We start from the raw sequence: 17,683 nt of genomic DNA, 5'->3' as shown, positions 1-17,683 counted from the left end.
GCCATGTCGGTATTATCCGGGCCGGGGAAGAGTGTCACCAGTTACGTGACACTTTTACTGGCTAGAAAACTATCAAATAAAACAACTAGGTACCGATGGCCTTAAACATTTAATACGGAAGAATATCTCAACATGCACACATCAAACGAAACTAGACGAACTGGACATGACGCTCACTCCATGACTCTGGCGCAGCTCAAGTTAATTCTGGAAGAGGTGCATTATTCAATTAAAATAATCCGCTAAGTGACACACAGCCGTAAGGCACCCTGGAGAGGTAGAGCAGGCGGGTATGTCTAAGTAAGAATCACGAGTGCACAAAGTTATTAAAACGATAAATCTGGTTGATAATTAACCCTTAAAAAGGTAGAGGCGATTTACTCGTAACGACCACATGCATCGAGTTGGAAATTGAACCTTATTGACTTCATATACGTCACAATTTCCATTGTAAATATTGAAAATATAGCTGCAGCTATTGTCAAATACATACCTCACAAAAGATATTTTTAAAGCTAGCATGCTTTTGGTTATGTGGTAGTATGCTCCAATAAATGGGGCCTTATTAAGGGTTAACACAGTGTTAATTAATACCTAGTTGAAAACCTGGATCCTGGAAACGTGGTAGTTTGTTCAGTATCGAGAGAACGATCAATTACACTATAAAGTTTAAAGGGCTCTATACATGGTAAGATTCATCTTTACAGTGCTTTATTGTGCTGTGCGAGGATGTTGTAAATGAAGCGTTTCTATTGGTTAATGAAAAACACATCCCTCGCAAGACATCCTCACACATTATTGGTGGAACGCTGCTTAAACCAGGCTGCTATTTATCTTATGACGCCGCTTTTTAGCATGCACGTTGGCATTTTTAGTTCGCATGACGACTAGGTATATCCTTATTGTTGTGCTGTGCGTGTCAGGGCCGCAAGACTCACTTTCCAGCGGTCGTTGTCGTAGTCCCACTTGGAGCTGAGGCCCTCTATAGGCTGCACGTGCAGCTCCAGCATCCTGCGCAGCTGCGCCATCCGCGGCTCCAGCCCGTACGACTCCGGCACCGGCTCCTGGACTGAATCAAGAAGTCACTGTACTGCGCGAGTGACACTATTTACCGTCCCGGACTCCGACCCGATGTTTCGCGTACACGCTCTTAAGCCGCGTATCCATTAGAGCAGCCTCAGGCCGAGCACCGCGTGCCGAGCCATATTTTGTCGGTTTTTTGGCAGTGCTCAAAGGAGCCTCAGTCTGAGCCGTGCCTTTGGCAGCGTCTCCACTTGCGCGGCCTCGGAGCGAGGCAGCCGCTCGGCCCGAGGCTGCCTCTAGTGGATACGCGGCTATAGAAACTCATGACAGTTTGACATGAGTTTATGGGCGTGGACGCGAAAAATCGGGTCGGTATTATCCGGACCGGTAAATAGTTTGAATGAAAGCCAACAATTAGGTAGGTTTATAATTTACACAAGAAGGGTATATAACCTACTCTAAAAACTATGTTAACTTACCTCCTCTCATGCCCTGATCACACGTACCGAGTAGCATGGCGAGACAGCAAATTGGTACTCGGCCGAGAGATTAGGGTGGGCGAGTAGGTGTTTACACGCATTTTGATTTTCCTGGTGACAGTGGCCAATACGAGGTTGCGCGGCCGCTCGCTACGACGACGCTACTGACTGGCGAGTGGCGAGGGCGAGTGAACGAGTTCATACCTGCCGAGTGGCGAGCGAGTCGGCGCGGGGTATGCTGAGAGGAGTTGCGGGGGTGGGCACTCGGCCTAGTAAACAAACCAGGGTCCGAGTGCCTCGCTCGCCATTTTGCTCGGCCGAGTACTAGGCCTCGTCACATAGTACACACGAACCGAGCACTCGGCCGAGGACACTCTCTCGCCACTCTACTCGGTACGTGTGATCAGGGCACTACCCTTTCACTCTACCTACCTACTACGCTGCTCAGCGGCAGATTTGTCACAGGCCCTATATACTACGAAGTGCAAAATTCGAACTTCGTATCTTGCCGTCCCGCTGACGCTAATATTATGTAACACGAGAGTGAGAGGGACAATACGATACGAACTTTGATTTTCGAATTTCGTAGTAGCGCCCGAGATCACTTCAAACGAAGTCGCGAACCGTACAATAAAATAGGTACTTTGATTTTGACTTTGAACCGGAAATTACGACAGTGGCGAGTGGCTCAAGAAAAGGTTTGATAAACGTGTCATTCTTTTATTGTTTTAGTTTTTTTGATCGACTGTTGATGAGTTTACAACATATTTTAAAAGTTCGACTGTCTCAAAAAACTACTGATAAAAACAAAAAAAAAAACAAAAAACTAAGCTCTGTTAAGTAAATTAAAGTTCAATAGTCTGATCCCATTCAAAATCGTGACGAGCTAAAACATTCCCACATGTTGAATGTATAAATTATACACTGGTTTAAAATTAATTGATTGACATCAAAATAACCTGGCTTGCTTGAAATACTTACCATAGTTATGATAGAAGGAGATGAACCAGAACGCAAAAGACGTGGTGAAGAAGATGCCGCCTATCACCACCTTCCACAGGCCGGTGGGGTGCTGAAACTCGGCGAAGGTCTGGCAGAAGGACGCGCGATACAGCGCTTTCTTCTCTTCACAGCAGAGCATCCTCCAGTCACCACATTCTTTACGCCTAAGAGCCTGTACCCAAGAACAGAATTTAATAAATTTCGTATCTATTTTTCCGGAAATACGTAGGATAGGTGTCGTGTGGCTTCGATTTTTTCCTGATTCGTCATATTCCTAATTAGACACTTTCCTAACGTCATATTCCTGATTCGTCATTGTATAGTCGAGTGAAATCGCGAACACATGTTTATAGAATTAACGCGTATTTAGGATAGGTTGTACTAAGTTAGCAGTTATACTTTGTACCGGTTATTTTATTAGACAATATTTTACAGGACACTCAAGGATGTCGTTCCCTTCCAAACACCGGGTGTTTATAGGGTTGATTGTAGTTGTGGTAGTTCCTATATCGGACAGACGAAAAGAACAATAGCTGAGAGGGTCAAGGAACACATTGCAGCTGTTAAAAATCGCCAGGTAAACAAGTCAGCCATAGCCGAGCATTTGTTGGAGTCAGGGCCAAACCACTGGATTGATTTTCACAATCCCAAAATTCTGTCCACGGAACGTCATTTTTACTCAAGAATGGTACGTGAAGCAGTTGAAATAAAAAAGCATAAGAATTTCAACCGGGACGATGGGTATAAACTTTCATCTTCGTGGAATCCTGTTATTAATAAGTGTCGTCGTCGGGATGAATGTTCGGAGGAACGATCGGACGTTGTTAGTGTTGTGTGTCGGTGTGATAGGGTGACTTATAAAAGTGACCAAGTGCGGGTAGTTCGTGATACGAGTGCCGGTACTATTAGTGATCAAGTGCGGGTAGTTCGAAGAACTCGCGTTGCTAGGCAGACTTGAGAGTCTACTCGTGACCACGGCAACTGTAACGTTGCCGAAACGTCGAGGTAAGGATTACTTGTGTAATAATAGCGTGATAAGTCCCGTTATAGTATTTTGACTATGAGTGAGAATCACGAAAGTTTGAAACGTTATAGTGAGATTCTTCCCGTAAAACCCAATTCTAGATTCGTCGATTCTTTATCCATGCGGTTGTGCGCTCGGGCGCAAGACAAGACGATTACGACCACTCGACTAAAGCAAAGAGGTAATGATAGAAATATTTACGCAAACATCTTCGGTGTTTTCCTTAAACCGAACCGAGGGGAAAGGGTAGTGTGCGTCGTCTCTGTAGTTGGCGCTGCCGTTGACGCAGTAGCCGACGTAGTCGCGGTTGCCGACGCGGCAGCGGCCGTGGATGCGCGCGTGGCGGATCCTCGCTGACCACGGCAGGAGTGACGACTTTAGCATCGCCATGGCTGAAGTGACGTCGATTTTGAGATTGAGGAGTAGTACGGTGACAGAGCAGATATTGTATTTTTTTTCAGTGTTTATGGCCAATGGTTTGACAGGTGGAACCTTAGGCGAAAGTAGGTTGTAACGAAATCCAAAAACCAGGTAAAGCAAACAGTACAAAGTCAGTGCTTTTAACCTAAACCAGTTCAAGTATCTGCTTTAAGTGAGTTAGCTGAGTCGAATTAAAGACTGTTTTAAAACATGTCGGCCATTGATTGGTAAAATAATCAAAAAATCGGGAGCCAAATTGGAACTCGTCAGAAACTAGTTCAAACGATAACATTAGATGTAAATTATGCAGAAAAAAAAAATCCGAAGGGGACATCTTTGGGACAACTCAAAGCCATCGAAGTAGGGTCCGGCATGGAGGCTTTGAGAAGGCACTTTTAACCATGAAAGTGACACACAGGCCACTTCCACTAGTGACAGTTAAAAAAGCAAACCTTCTGTCATTATCTCAATTTCAATCAAAGTTAAAGTCACAGCTTGGTCACAGTCTGGAGTTCAACCAGAGTACCGTCTGCTGTCACGCCAACCATGGCAATGTTAAAGTCAACCCTGGCGCCGTGGTCGGCGAGGGTCTGCCACGCCAGCATCCACGGCCGCTGCCGCATCGGCAACCGCGACGTCGTCGGCTACGGCGTCAACGGCAGTGCCAACTACAGAGACGACGCACACTTTCCCTTTCCTTCGGTTCGGTTTAAGGAAAACACTAAGGACATTTGCGTGAGTATGCTTTTATTATCACAAATACCAGTACCTTTAGGGAGTCCCATGTTCTATACTGACTTTTGCAACATGAAGTAGTATTTACACGTGGCGCCACTGTGAAAGCAGCAAGCGAGTAAACCTAGGTGTAGTTGTACGACATGTCTCTGGACAAAGATGAATAGAACGTGTTATTAAGGGTATTTCTAACCTAGTAGAAAGCCTCATAACACTCCACAGTATTATTAAAGTAAAATAACTGATTAACGATTTAATACATCGGAACAGCCTGCGTGCAGATACCTACATAATAAAATAATATATATATATATATATATATATATATATATTCATTAATCTAATCAAAGTTCTGGTGCAAAGGCTGTCCATAGCTATTCAACGTGGGAATGCCGCGAGCGTTATGGGCACTTTTGCGCCGGGAATGGCAATGGTCAGAGAGAGGCTATTTGTCTGAATTATTTTTGTAATAATTCCTCCTTCCTACTTCCTCCTTCTATTCCTACTTCCTACTCCTTCCTTACGTTAAATACATAAAACAATCTAATCAAATAATACAATTAGAACATTCCTGAGAAGCAACTCCACTCGGGATTTCGGTTATTGTCCTGACGGTAGGGACACGTTCTTTGTTTCAATTCCAATGTTAAATTGTTTGAATGTTGTAATGGCTGTTAGTAATTTTTGATTTTGGTACTGAGGATGTACTTAATTTTCAAGGTCAAGCTTCTCCGTGTATAGTCCGCATTAACTTAGTATTTTGAGTGAATCAGTAACCTGCTCCTTGGTGGTGTTTGATTTTTAGCTTCTTCTTTGTGTAATGATAAATTATTTTGGTGGCCTTGTGGTTTGACCTATGGATTCTCAAGCAGAGGATCGTGGATTCAAGCCCAGGCTCGCATATCTGTTTTTTGTAATTCATGTGCGAAATTGGACGTTTTCAAAAAAAGTGTACCCTTTCTTTTTTATTTTGGAAAATATGGTTTTTCCTATTCAGAATCACAAGCACAATCGATTCCGTCCGATAGTTGAAAAAAAATTATCCCAAAAAATTACAGTTTTGAGACGTTTTTCATAAAATACACAGTATGGATGGGCTATATAAAACTGACTCATAAAATTGTATGAAAAATGGTTTTATTTTAAACGATCGTATTCGATTGTGCTCTTGATTCTGTCCGAGTAGGAAAAACCATATTTTTTCCCAAATTAAAAAAGAAGAAAGGGTACACTTTTTTGAAAACGCCCAATTATATAGGTACATTCGAAATTTACCACGAGCTTTACGGTGAAGAAAAACATTGCAAGGAATTTATTGATATGTGTGAAGTACCCAATCCGCAGTGGGCTGGGCCCAAGCCGAATTCTGAGTGGAGGCCTGTGCTGTGCCAGCAGCGGGACTATCTTCGTTTTCTTTAGCATTAGAAAGAAGGTAAGCGATCTTGACGTGTCTTTATAATTGAAAATCACTTTAAAAAAATAAGTAACAGCAAATAGTAACAATTAGCAAGGACATATCATTTACATGCTTTTTTCATAAGTGATTATTACTGTTTTATAAAAAAAAATAAAGAAAAAGACTCGTCAAGATTGTTTATAATTTTTCTAATGCTAAAAAAAATGAAGTATATGTATATAGACTGAGATGATGATGATGATGATGAATTGTATAATGCTAGTTATGTTGGTACAGGGTTTAAGGCAGAAAGAATGTGGCGATTGGAGGCTGCTCTGCTGTGAAGAGAAGAAGGCGCTGTACCGCGCGTCCTTCTGTCAGACCTTCTCCGAGTTCAAGCACCCCACCGGCCTGTGGAAGTTGGTGTTAGGCGGCATCTTCTTCACCACGTCTTTTACGTTCTGGTTCATCACCTTCTATGCTCACTATGGTAAGCACCTGTTAAAAAGTTCACATACATTATTTTTAACCCCGACGCAAGAGTTTGACGCCAATATTTGTCTGTGGCATGACATCGTAGCTGTCAAACCTACTTCTTCTTCTTCTTCTTGGTCGTCACACTCTTGGCAGAATCAGGGGTGGTGGCAAGCTTTACAATCCGTCGCCATTCCTCCCGTACTGCAGCCCTTCTCGAACACTCGTCAAGTTAGAAACTCGACAGACAAGTTAGAAATTTTATAGCCTCCAATAGTGACTCCGTCCGACCAGTTCACAAGTGCTATCCTCATAGCAAGCTCTGTGGACACGTTGAACAACAACGGCGACAAAATGCAGCCCTGACGGACCCCAGCCCTCAGATGGAAGTGGCCAAACCTACTAACCAACTAAAAATCTTATTTACTTGCGCGGGTAAAGCAAAACTAACTGCCAATTACCGATTACCCAAACATTCCAGTTCAATTGCAGTCAGCATAACTGCGCGCGAGCTGCACGCTGACTGTGACTGAAATGTATGAGCAGTCGGCAGCCGCTGTTAGACTGCAGTCTGTCTGTAATGGTCCTAAATACTATCATATTTAACAAGGCAACGTTGCAATCAGTTTTATTGCTTTATGCGTTAAGTGAAGCTATAAAATATAGGTAACTAGCTTTTGCCCGCGGCTTCGCTCGCGTTAAATTTGGGGTAACAAACATTTACTTTCTGCGATCCTTTTTCATGTTTTGATTGATTTTTCGGAGGATTACATGGAAATACAAATACATACAGAGGTGTTTTAGACAGATGGTGCAAATTTTGGAATTCAAAAATCAGCTTTGAAACCCTTCGCTGATCCAGGATTTTAGAAAACGTTAAAGTACTGCGCGTCTTATTGCCCGCGACTTCATACACAATCCTGTAGGTTTTAAGCAGAGTAAATGAAATACAGAAAGCACTTTACTTGTTTAATTAGTAATAATAAGTTGGATCACAAAAATAAGGCATGCGGTGAAGCCGCGAGCGAAAAAGCAGAGAGAGGCGCCACTGAGCGTGCGGCGAGGAAAAAAAACTAAAATTGCGTTCCATTTCTAACACCCTCCCCAGAACGCAAACCCATATTAGTTACACAATAACATGCTTATCAGCTGTAGTGCCTTTAGTTAAATATCAGAAATATTTTCAGTGCCCCTTACATAGCAAAACTTTAAATTATTGTTATTGACATGGTCTTTCAGAAATGAAACCTTATGTCGATGTGTTTCGACCTAGGCAGATAGCAGTCATTCGCGGTTAGCTTAATAGCACTCTGGTTGTCGCTGTAGACTAGGAGTGTGTCGGCGCCCTGGCCGAGCTCGTCCTGCAGCTGCCGCAGCCATAGCGCCTCCTGCGCCGCACTGCCCATGGCCATGTACTCGGCCTCGGCGGTCGACAAGGCCACGGTCTGCTGTTTGCGGGAACACCAGGAGATTGCACCTCCCTGTAACATAAAAATATATCCCGTGCACGACTTCCGGTCGCGCACGTCGCTGGCCCAGTCTGCGTCACAGTACCCAGTGATCTCGCATTTACCACTCTTGGTGTATGTTAATTTATATTCTTTGGTACCCTGGAGGTACCTCAATACCCTTTTGACAGCAGCCCAATGTTCGGACTTAGGTTCTTTGTTATATCTACTCAGAGCATTGACAACATATGATATGTCCGGTCTGGTACCTTGTGCCACATATAAAAGGCTTCCAATCGCTTGCTGATATGGGCAGTCAAATATGTCTTCTTCTGTATTGTCACAAAATTTAAGTCCAACTTCTACTGTGTCTTGACAGTCTTGCAATCTGACATGTTGAATCTTGACAATATTTCCTTTATATATTTTTCTTGATCTAGCATAATCATATTCTGGGATCTAGTTATATTTAAACCGACACATTGACTTGCCTCTCCAAGATCCTTCATGTTTAGTTGTAATTTAAAATTTTCTTTGAGTTCATTTATATCCACTTGCTGTGATGTAAATAAAATGACATCATCAACCCAAACGCAATGAAAATCCCCTTCTCAATATTATAATAAATGCAAGGTCGGTTTTTGATTGCTGTATTCCCATTTCCTTAAAAACATTACTTAGCTTCATGTTCCACAGTCGGCTTGCTTGTTTGAGGCCGTAAATAGACTTCTGTAGGTGGCATACCTTTGAGCCCTCTTCATACATCTCAGGCTGGAGCATGTATATGTCTGTGTCTATTATGCCTTGTAAAAAGGCTGAAACGGCATCCATTTGTTCAATGCGAAAGTTATGCTGGGCGGCTAAAGCAAATAAGTAGCGTATTGAAGTGTACCTTACGACTGGTGAATAGACCTCCTGATAATCTATTCCCTTCTTTTGTGCATAACCCTTGATGACAAGTCTGCCTTGTACCGAACAATTTTGCCTTGTTGATCTGTCTTTGCTTTAAAAACCCATTTATTAGGTAGTGCCTTTTTCCCGAGGAAGATCCACAAGTTCCCATGTGTCATTCTTCATCAGGGAATCAAACTCTTCATCCATTGCCCTTTTCCACTCTTTGGCGTCTGAGGATGACAGTGCTTCCTCTACTGTCTGTGGATCAGAAGAGCTGGTATACAGACAAAACAGGCTCTTTTTGGCTTTACCGTCTCTATCACGAGGTCTCAGTTTTGTGCGGTAGGTACTACTATCTTGAGGTGAGATTCTACTGAGGTAGTAACTATCATCAGGATCATCAGTTTCATATTCACTAGAGGTTTCACTGCCGGCTCCTTCCTGCGTCTGAGGCTGAGGAGTGATGACGGACTCTTCCATGTGTTTTTCACCCTTTCTTCTATGCTGCTGCTGTCTTCTGACTTCTCTGATACCTCAGACTGAGTCTCTGCAGATGTGTTCACTGGAGTAACATATTCACATTGAGGTATTTTTTAAAAATACAACATCTCTACTTTTGATGACCTGATGTGTTTTAGGGTGCATTACACGGTATCCCTTAGTATTGTCGCAGTATCTACAAAGATCATCTTCTCAGACTTTTTGTCCCACTTCTGTCTGCGTTCCTTAGGGATATGCACCATAACTTCGGAACCAAATATTCTCATATGAGACAGTAATGGTTTGCGACCTGTCCACATCTCGTATGGCGTCATTTCTTCCAGAGACTTTGTCGGCGACCTATTAACTATATATGCGGCTGTGGCGATAGCTTCAGCCCATATGGGTTTTGGTAGATCAGCATTGTACATCATGCACCTGGCCTTCTCTACCAGGGTGCGGTTCATTCTCTCAGCGACTCCCGACTGCTGGGGTGAATATGGATTTGAGGTCTGATGTGTTATTCCACAATTAGCTAAGAATCGCTCAAAATTAGTGTTGCAATACTCCATCCCATTGTCAGTTCTTATTGTTTTAATTTTGCAATCGAGTTGATTTTCCACTTTCGTTTTAAAATCTTTAAATATATCCAAAATACTTAGCTTGTCTTTGTGAAATACACATGTACCATCCTGGTATAATCATCAATGAATGAAATAAAGTATCTCATACCTCCATATGATGTACTTTCCATCGGTCCACACAAGTCGGAGTGAATCAGCTCTAGTGGTCTTGTAGCTCTGGATCCAACATTTTTGAACGGCAGTCTGGCCTGCTTCCCTTCTTGACAGGCTGAGCATTGCATCACCTTCTGACCATCTTGCTCCAGTGTGACACCCTTGACACAGTTAGGTAGTTCTGCAGATCTGAAATTTTAGATGTGCCATCCGAAGGTGCCACAGATTTAAGTCACTGGATTTCACTTTACAAGAGGCTATGTGGGCAATTTCTTCCTTGGGGTGCATGTCCAGAGCATATAACTTGTTTGATAATGTAGCTGAACATATATTTTGCCCATTAACATCACTGACATTGCACCCTTTCTGATTGAATGTGACTCTGTATCCACCTTTTGTGATAGTGCTGACTGATATTAAGTTTGCGGCCAGTCCGGGCACATAGAGCACATTTCTTAACTGAATTACTCCTCCTTGTGAAATCTTGACATTAATTTCTCCAGCGCCCATTACAGGCAAAGGCTCTCTGTTCGCCACTGTGATAGTTTTAACTGATGGCTCGGACATTGTACATCAATTCCTTGTTACTGCACATATGCATAGATGCACCTGAGTCAATGTACCATAACTTTTTACTTTCTTCACTGGTTGCTGAAAAAGCTGCAGCAAAACTTGAATTTTCTGTTTTGTGATCCTCCTTTTTATGCATTTTCTTAGTTGTGTTTCGACAGTATTTTGCTAGATGGCCATAGCCATTGCAGCTAAAACAACGGGGCCCTTTGCTTTGACAGGTGCCTCGACTTGATTTTTCTTGAATTTGAGAACAATGCAGTGTTTTTATCTGTTTCAATTTCTTGCAGTAATTTTGTCTTGATCAGATCTGCGCTGATTGTAGCTCCGGAGTTCTCAAGCCCCATGATCATTGGCTTGTAAAGGTCGGGGAGTCCAGCCAACATCAATGTCCCCAGCCACTCGTCATCCACTTGGAAGTTTATGTTTCGAAGCTTGTGAGCGGCGTTCATAATCCGACTGACATAATCTTCAATGCCATTGCTAGACTCCAATGAAGTGTTGATCAATTCCTTTAATAAACCGACTTTTCTCGTGAGACCATTATCGTCGAAAGCTTTGTGTAAATTATTCCAGACTTCTAAAGCGGTTTGCAGTCTTGCACATGGACGTAATGTGTGGGTTTATCAGCAAAATCAACTTGGATTTGGCTTTGATATCTTTCGCCGGGTCGATTTTTTTCCTTCCGCGGGCTGCACGCATTCCCATAAATTTTCGTGCTCAAGATACGTTTTGACACAAAACTTCCAGGTGGCAAAGTTTTCACGGCCGCTAAGTTTTTCGAGACTAAACACATTGTTCGCCATGATGAAAGTTTTTTTTCCTAACCTCAAAGTTCACTTCACACTTTAACACAACGACGGAGAATTTCAATGTTCAATGTTCCTGATATTTCGTCACTGCACAACCACGCTCTGCTACCATGTAGGTTTTAAGCAGTAAATGAAATACAGAAAGCACTTTACTTGTTTAATTAGTAATAATAAGTTGGATCACAAAAATAAGGCATGCGGTGAAGCCGCGAGCGAAAAAGCAGAGAGAGAGGCGCCACTGAGCGTGCGGCGAGGAAAAAAACTAAAATTGCGTTCCATCTTCTTTGAAACCCTTCGCTGATCCAGGGGTGGATTTTAGAAAACGTTAAAGTACTGCGCGTTTCTTTTGCCCGCGACTTCATACACAATCCATACTAATATTATAAATGCGAAAGTAACTCTGTCTGTCTGTCTGTCTGTCTGTTACGCTTTCACGCCAAAACCGCTGAACCGATTTGGATGAAATTTTGGTACAGAGATAGAATAGACCATGAGAAAGAACATAGGCTATGTTTTATCGCGAAAAAGAGGCTTTAAGGGTTGAAATAGGGGATGAAAGTTTATATGGTCCATACTATATCCATATATCCATACTTCCATACTATATATACTATTATACTATATATACTATATATACTATATATACTATATATACTATTATACTATACTATATACTATATATACTATGTATACTATAATATTATAAATGCGAAAGTAACTCTGTCTGTCTGTCTGTCTGTCTGTCTGTTACGCTTTCACGCCAAAACCGCTGAACCGATTTGGATGAAATTTGGTACAGAGATAGAATAGACCATGGGAAAGAACATAGGCTATGTTTTATCGCGAAAAAGAGGCTTTAAGGGGTTGAAATAGGGGATGAAAGTTTATATGGTGGAAGTTCGTCGCTGTCGAAGATAAAACCATGAAACTTGGCATTTAGGAACTTAATAAAAAATAAGTCGGTATTTGTAAGAGCTTTTTTGAAAATTCGACCTGTGGGGGGATGAAATAGGGGATGAAAGTTCATATGGAAGGAAGAGATAAATAGACATTTGTTCGCGCGTTTTTTTAAATTCTTCCTGTATGGGGGTGAAATAGGGGATGAAAGTTTATATATAAAGATCGTCATTGTCGAAGATAAATCGATGGTTCTTTGTGAAACTTGGCATTTGGGCACGTGATAAGAGATAAATAGATATTTGTTCGCGCGTTTTTTAAATTCTTCCTGTGTGAGGGTGAAATAGGGGATGAAAGTTTATATGGAACGTCGTCATTATCAAAGATAAATCGATGAATCTTTATGTTTAGGTATTCGATAAGAACAAAAAAACTGGTTAAATTCGACTCAGACTCGCGCATCAAGGGTTCCGTACGTAGGTATTTATGAATGAATATCCAGTGTTAGGAAAAAAAATTGCTAATAGAGCTACCTTTATACAAAATTCCAAGTTTCTAGGACAGCCGGAAGTACCCTAAACCTTTTTCAGTTAAGGCGATTTGTAGCTTTTGATTGCGTTATTTTAGAAGTTCGATTTTTTCACAGCTTTCGGGACAATTGACCTGAGTTTAGGGTTTTAATTTCAACTCGATACATACTCCGCGCGTTTACGGGATATAAGGTCTAAGGGTTCCATTTTTTTTCTTTTGAGGTACGGAACCCTAAAAAACATTTGTTCCGGCTCTTTTCACATTTCGACATTTTTCATACTTGAAAATATGGGGATGAAAGTTCTTAAGGAATTCCAAACAAATTTACTATAAGTATACTTATCGGAAAAATGTGTAGCTATGCTTAGTAAGAATGACGTCTTAATTATAATCCTACCCTCCTAACTTACAATAAAGGACGTAAGATGTCAAGAGTTCACTATGAAGAATTAGTCCTTTTGTGTTGGCAGGGTAGAATACACATCGTATTGCTAAAATATGGCTACCCGCAAAATATTTATGTTTTAGAACGAATGGAAGAACAAAAAAAAAAGTTTAGATATAAAGCATGTATTAAAATAGCTTATTTTCAGTAAACCGTAGAGGTTTCTATGTGCTATTATTGGCAGAATAGGTACCCTAAATAACTTAAACACTTTCCAAAGTTACTATTCCACGCGGACGAAGTCGCGGCAAAAGCTAGTATAGAATTATATCCCAAGAAATTGTAAAGTTTGTAATTACTGTTATGATCTATTTTAATATTCTTATTTGTCAATGAGAGACACATTGTAGCTTTATATTACTGAAAGAAGAGTCTATGTCAATCAGGGATAGTGTAGCTTTTTATTGGTAAAAGAATTATTTAAATCAGCTCAGTCGTTTCAGAGAACCCAACAAACAAAGAAACAAACAAAGTTACTTTAGGTCCATCTTTGCCAAATTTCACACTGTAACATGCTGAACGGTTATGTTGCTCTGAAGATGAGTTCTGGTTGGTTCGAAACGCGTCAGTCCAATGTGGTGTGTGATAGATGGGTTTGTGTGTGTCCTTACAGTGTGGAGGTGGAGGGATTGCATGGACACAGTCATTTCATGCATAAAAGTATAGCTATCATAAAGGTCGCGGGTGAGCAAAGTAATTGTGCCAGTTCGTTGAAGGACATGCTGAAATTTCGTATCTGTGTTATCTCTTGAGAGTTCCGTCATCAGCAAACTACCCTGGCTGCAGCATCAGGTGGAGTATATCATATAAACGCATTATCATTGAAATTTAACAATTATGTAAAAGTCTTTTGTGTTTTTAAATAATTTATTGATCAGGCGTTACTTTGCGGAGGTCCAATCAATGAACTAAAATAATTTCCTTGCTCACCCGCGACCTTACGATAGCTAAGCTTATGCAAAATATGCGTGTTCATGCAGTTCCTCCACCTCACACTGTAAGAACACACACAAATCACACAAACCCATCTATCACCACCACCACACTACACTGACGCGTTTTCGAACTCAAACAGAGCTCATCTTCTGAAGTCACTCTCACTCACACTTGAGAGAGTGACTTGAAGGTCAGTGATGTGAGTGTGATATGGTTTGTGTGATTTGTGTGTGTTCTTACAGTGTGGAGGTGGAGGAACTGCATGAACACGCATATTTGCATAAGCTTAGCTATCGTAAGGTCGCGGTGAGCAAGGAAATTATTTTAGTTCATCTTTGTGTTGCCATCACTTTTGAGGATTCCCTTCTACGCAGTCGATCCTGGCCAGGATGAGCACGATGTCACTGCTAAATTATTTATTGTTAAAAGATTTAGTACTCAGTAGCCAATATCTCCAGTCCCTAATTTTATTAGTTTAGCTTGTGCGTTTCTGATCCAGTTGGTATATAAAATCCTCTTTATTCGTATCCCGGGATTTTCTAAAAATCTTTAAAACAGTTTTTACCTGTCATATTATTCTACCTGCATGCCAAATTTGAAGTCTCTAATATTGATAATGATGGAGTTAGGGCCACTTTGAAAGCGAAAAGCGAAAATAGAAATCCCATTTATTCCCTATCCCGTGGGAATTTGGATAAATCCTGAAAAATATTTTTAGCTGTTAGTATTATCTACTCGCATGCCAAATTTGAAGTTAGTAGTAATTATAGTAACGGAAATATGGCCATTTTGAAGTTAAAAATATAAATCCCATTTATTCCCTATCCCTTGGGAATTTCGAAAAATCCTTTCTTAGTGCGCGTCTACACCTATTAAGGAACATATATTCCAAATTTCAATTTTCTAGGCCCAGCGGTTTGGGCTGTGCGTTGATTTATAAGTCAGTCAGTCAGTCAGTCAGTCAGTTTATTCTTTTATATAGTAAGTACGACGGTAAGATATAATTATAGGTAGGTAGCGGGCAGTTTTCCGCAACTCGACGACTTAGTGCGCCTATTTTGCGTGATTGGCTGTAGGCACTATACATTCCTGCACGTTTCCGAGGACTTCCTGGTGTGAAGCGTTTACTAAAGTATTTTTACTTTCCAGTGCAAGAGCCGCTGCCAGCGACGTACTCGCTGATGTCGCAGATGGCACAGTTCCGCAGAATGATCGAGATCCACGCGCAGCCGATAGACGGGCTGACCTCTCACTGGGACTACGACAACGATCGCTGGAAAGTGAGTATGCTCACTGATCGGTTACGGCCAGTACAGATGATCTGCATTCCAACTGCAACGTAACTGCTGAGGCACTTGTCCCACCGCCGACGATGAGCGAGAAGCGAGCAGAGCGAGTAACTAGAAACGAGTGGGCGAGCAGTGAAAAGCGAGTGTTCGAGCACGACGGGCGATAACTCGCTCCACTCGCTCGAGCCGGGCGGCCGCCAAGCTAACAGCGCTGAGCGAGTATCGCTGAGCTAGTTTTATAGCCCAGCGAGTTTTATAGCTCTTGTCGCTGCGACAAAAGATGTAAGAGCGAGTTCTCGCCGGCAGTGTGAACCGCCAGCGATCAACTATTAATATATATGTCTCTTTTACTCACACAGGATCTTATATCTTTTGTTCGTTTCTTAAGCGAGAAAATATTCGATAGGTAATCGTTTCCTCGCCGGCGGTGAGACAACTGCCTGACTGCCCAAACAATTTGTTACAGTTCCATTTGATTGCAGTCGTTACAACTGCACGCAAACTGAGCGCTGGCTGCGACTGTAATTTATGGGCAGTTGCAGTTAAAATAGAGTCCGTCTCTTCTGATCCTTTGGTCCAGGCTGCTAATCTTTGACAGTCAGGAGAAATGAGCGGCAAAAATATATCTGACGGGTCATTGATGGTTAAAACTCCCTCTTGTACTCGCAGACTTAGTTCTAAACCAATTTTCTCGCCATATACCCATTCCGAATTTTCTTGTAGCCGCACTGCGTACATTTTGGTTTAGAGAAGGACTCTGCTACCTGGATATTCAAAGATACCTACAAATTTGTACAAAACGTTAAGTGTGCGAGTCTCCCTCGCGTCTCGCGTTTGTCGTTTTTTTTAATGTCTACTAATTGGTCGTATTTGTTTCAGACCAAACCTCAATGACAGCGGCGTGGTATCGCTCAGTGCCCTCACTGTTCATCTGTGCTTTATTTCATGCTTCTCGTTGTATGGTAGAGTTAACTACAAAGAGATCGATACAGTTAAAGTTACAAAAATATATACATAACCTGTTAAGAGAATAAAGTCGTGTATACATGTTTTTGTAACTTTGACCGTATACGTACTCTTTGAAGGTGACTGTACAGTTAGCTGCAGAGGTGGATAAACAGTCGTAGAGCTCTGAATGATGTACAAGCTTCATCAGGAATATTTCAGCAAATGGTTAAGTTTGGTTAGTTTGACTGATTACCCCTGTAAAAGTTTTAGGCCCTCGCTAGCTGTCGTCAGCCGTGGTTTGCACGGAGCGGGTGGCCGCCTGTTGAACAATAGTATGAGCAGCGCTAACTGCGCGCGCGCGCGTCGTGTGCATAGGATTGTACATAGTCGTACCTGCACCTGCGCCAGTAGGCACCCGCCAGGTATGTAATTTTGGTACAAATGCCAAAATGTATAAAATATCGAGATAATTATAACCAGGGGTCGGACAAAAAGTGCCGATGACGTCAAACACTTAGGATTAGGATAGGATTGATATTCACATTAGTATTTTTGATTATCAACCCTCTTTATTCAAACGATATAACATATGTATTTTATTCACCTCTGAATTCCATTGATTTATTTACGATTATTATTGTTACTTCATTAATGCTTACATTTACTACATGGTCACACCGAAGCTTTTAATTTCAATAAACACATCAACTCTTTGTGTGCGAGCCGGTTACGTCCTCTTTTTACGTCATCCGCACACCTTCGAGTTGTCCGACCCCTGATTATAACATTGTGCATTGTCAAGTACAAAATTTATGCCACCAGGTAATTTTGTCTGACTATGTTGGGGGCAATATGCTTTGGCTAACATGTTATTTTGGTCAAAATGTTTCCAAGGCAACGTTCACTATGGTCAAGATGTCCTTGAGTCTGTATGTTTTCAGGACAGAATACTTGGGGCCAAAATGTACAAAATGATATTGAGTAAATGTTCTCTCTACTCGAAATTTTTTCACGACAAATAATTATGGACGTAGTGTCATTTTGTAATAAGTAATATTTTTACTACTGAATTGTTATGGCCAAAATGTACATAATGTAAAAGTTATTAATAAATTTCTGATTGTTTATTGTGATACTACTCTA

General features: G+C 41.5%; 2 protein-coding genes across 2 annotated transcripts; one reads left to right on the top strand and one right to left on the bottom strand.

The window, feature by feature from the left end:
- Positions 1 to 99: 99 nt before the first annotated feature.
- LOC141441403 (cytochrome c oxidase subunit 4 isoform 1, mitochondrial-like) lies at positions 100 to 3,971 on the bottom strand. The gene is made up of 4 exons (XM_074106118.1): positions 3,730 to 3,971; positions 2,484 to 2,676; positions 939 to 1,069; positions 100 to 207 (listed from the first exon to the last, which is right to left on the bottom strand). The coding sequence occupies exons 1-4, from the start codon at positions 3,916 to 3,918 to the stop codon at positions 202 to 204; spliced, it is 519 nt and encodes a 172-aa protein (XP_073962219.1). The 5' UTR covers positions 3,919 to 3,971; the 3' UTR covers positions 100 to 201.
- Positions 3,972 to 4,448: 477 nt separating this feature from the next.
- Positions 4,449 to 16,571, top strand: LOC141441439 (cytochrome c oxidase subunit 4 isoform 1, mitochondrial-like). Its single transcript, XM_074106178.1, has 4 exons — positions 4,449 to 4,683; positions 6,377 to 6,569; positions 15,453 to 15,583; positions 16,472 to 16,571. Exons 1-4 carry the CDS (start codon positions 4,495 to 4,497, stop codon positions 16,484 to 16,486), a joined length of 528 nt encoding a protein of 175 aa, XP_073962279.1. The 5' UTR covers positions 4,449 to 4,494; the 3' UTR covers positions 16,487 to 16,571.
- Positions 16,572 to 17,683: the final 1,112 nt, after the last annotated feature.

Source organism: Choristoneura fumiferana, chromosome 24, assembly GCF_025370935.1.
Source record: "Choristoneura fumiferana chromosome 24, NRCan_CFum_1, whole genome shotgun sequence".
In the NCBI taxonomy this organism is placed as follows: domain Eukaryota; kingdom Metazoa; phylum Arthropoda; class Insecta; order Lepidoptera; family Tortricidae; genus Choristoneura; species Choristoneura fumiferana.
This window is presented reverse-complemented; position numbering and strand designations above follow the sequence as displayed.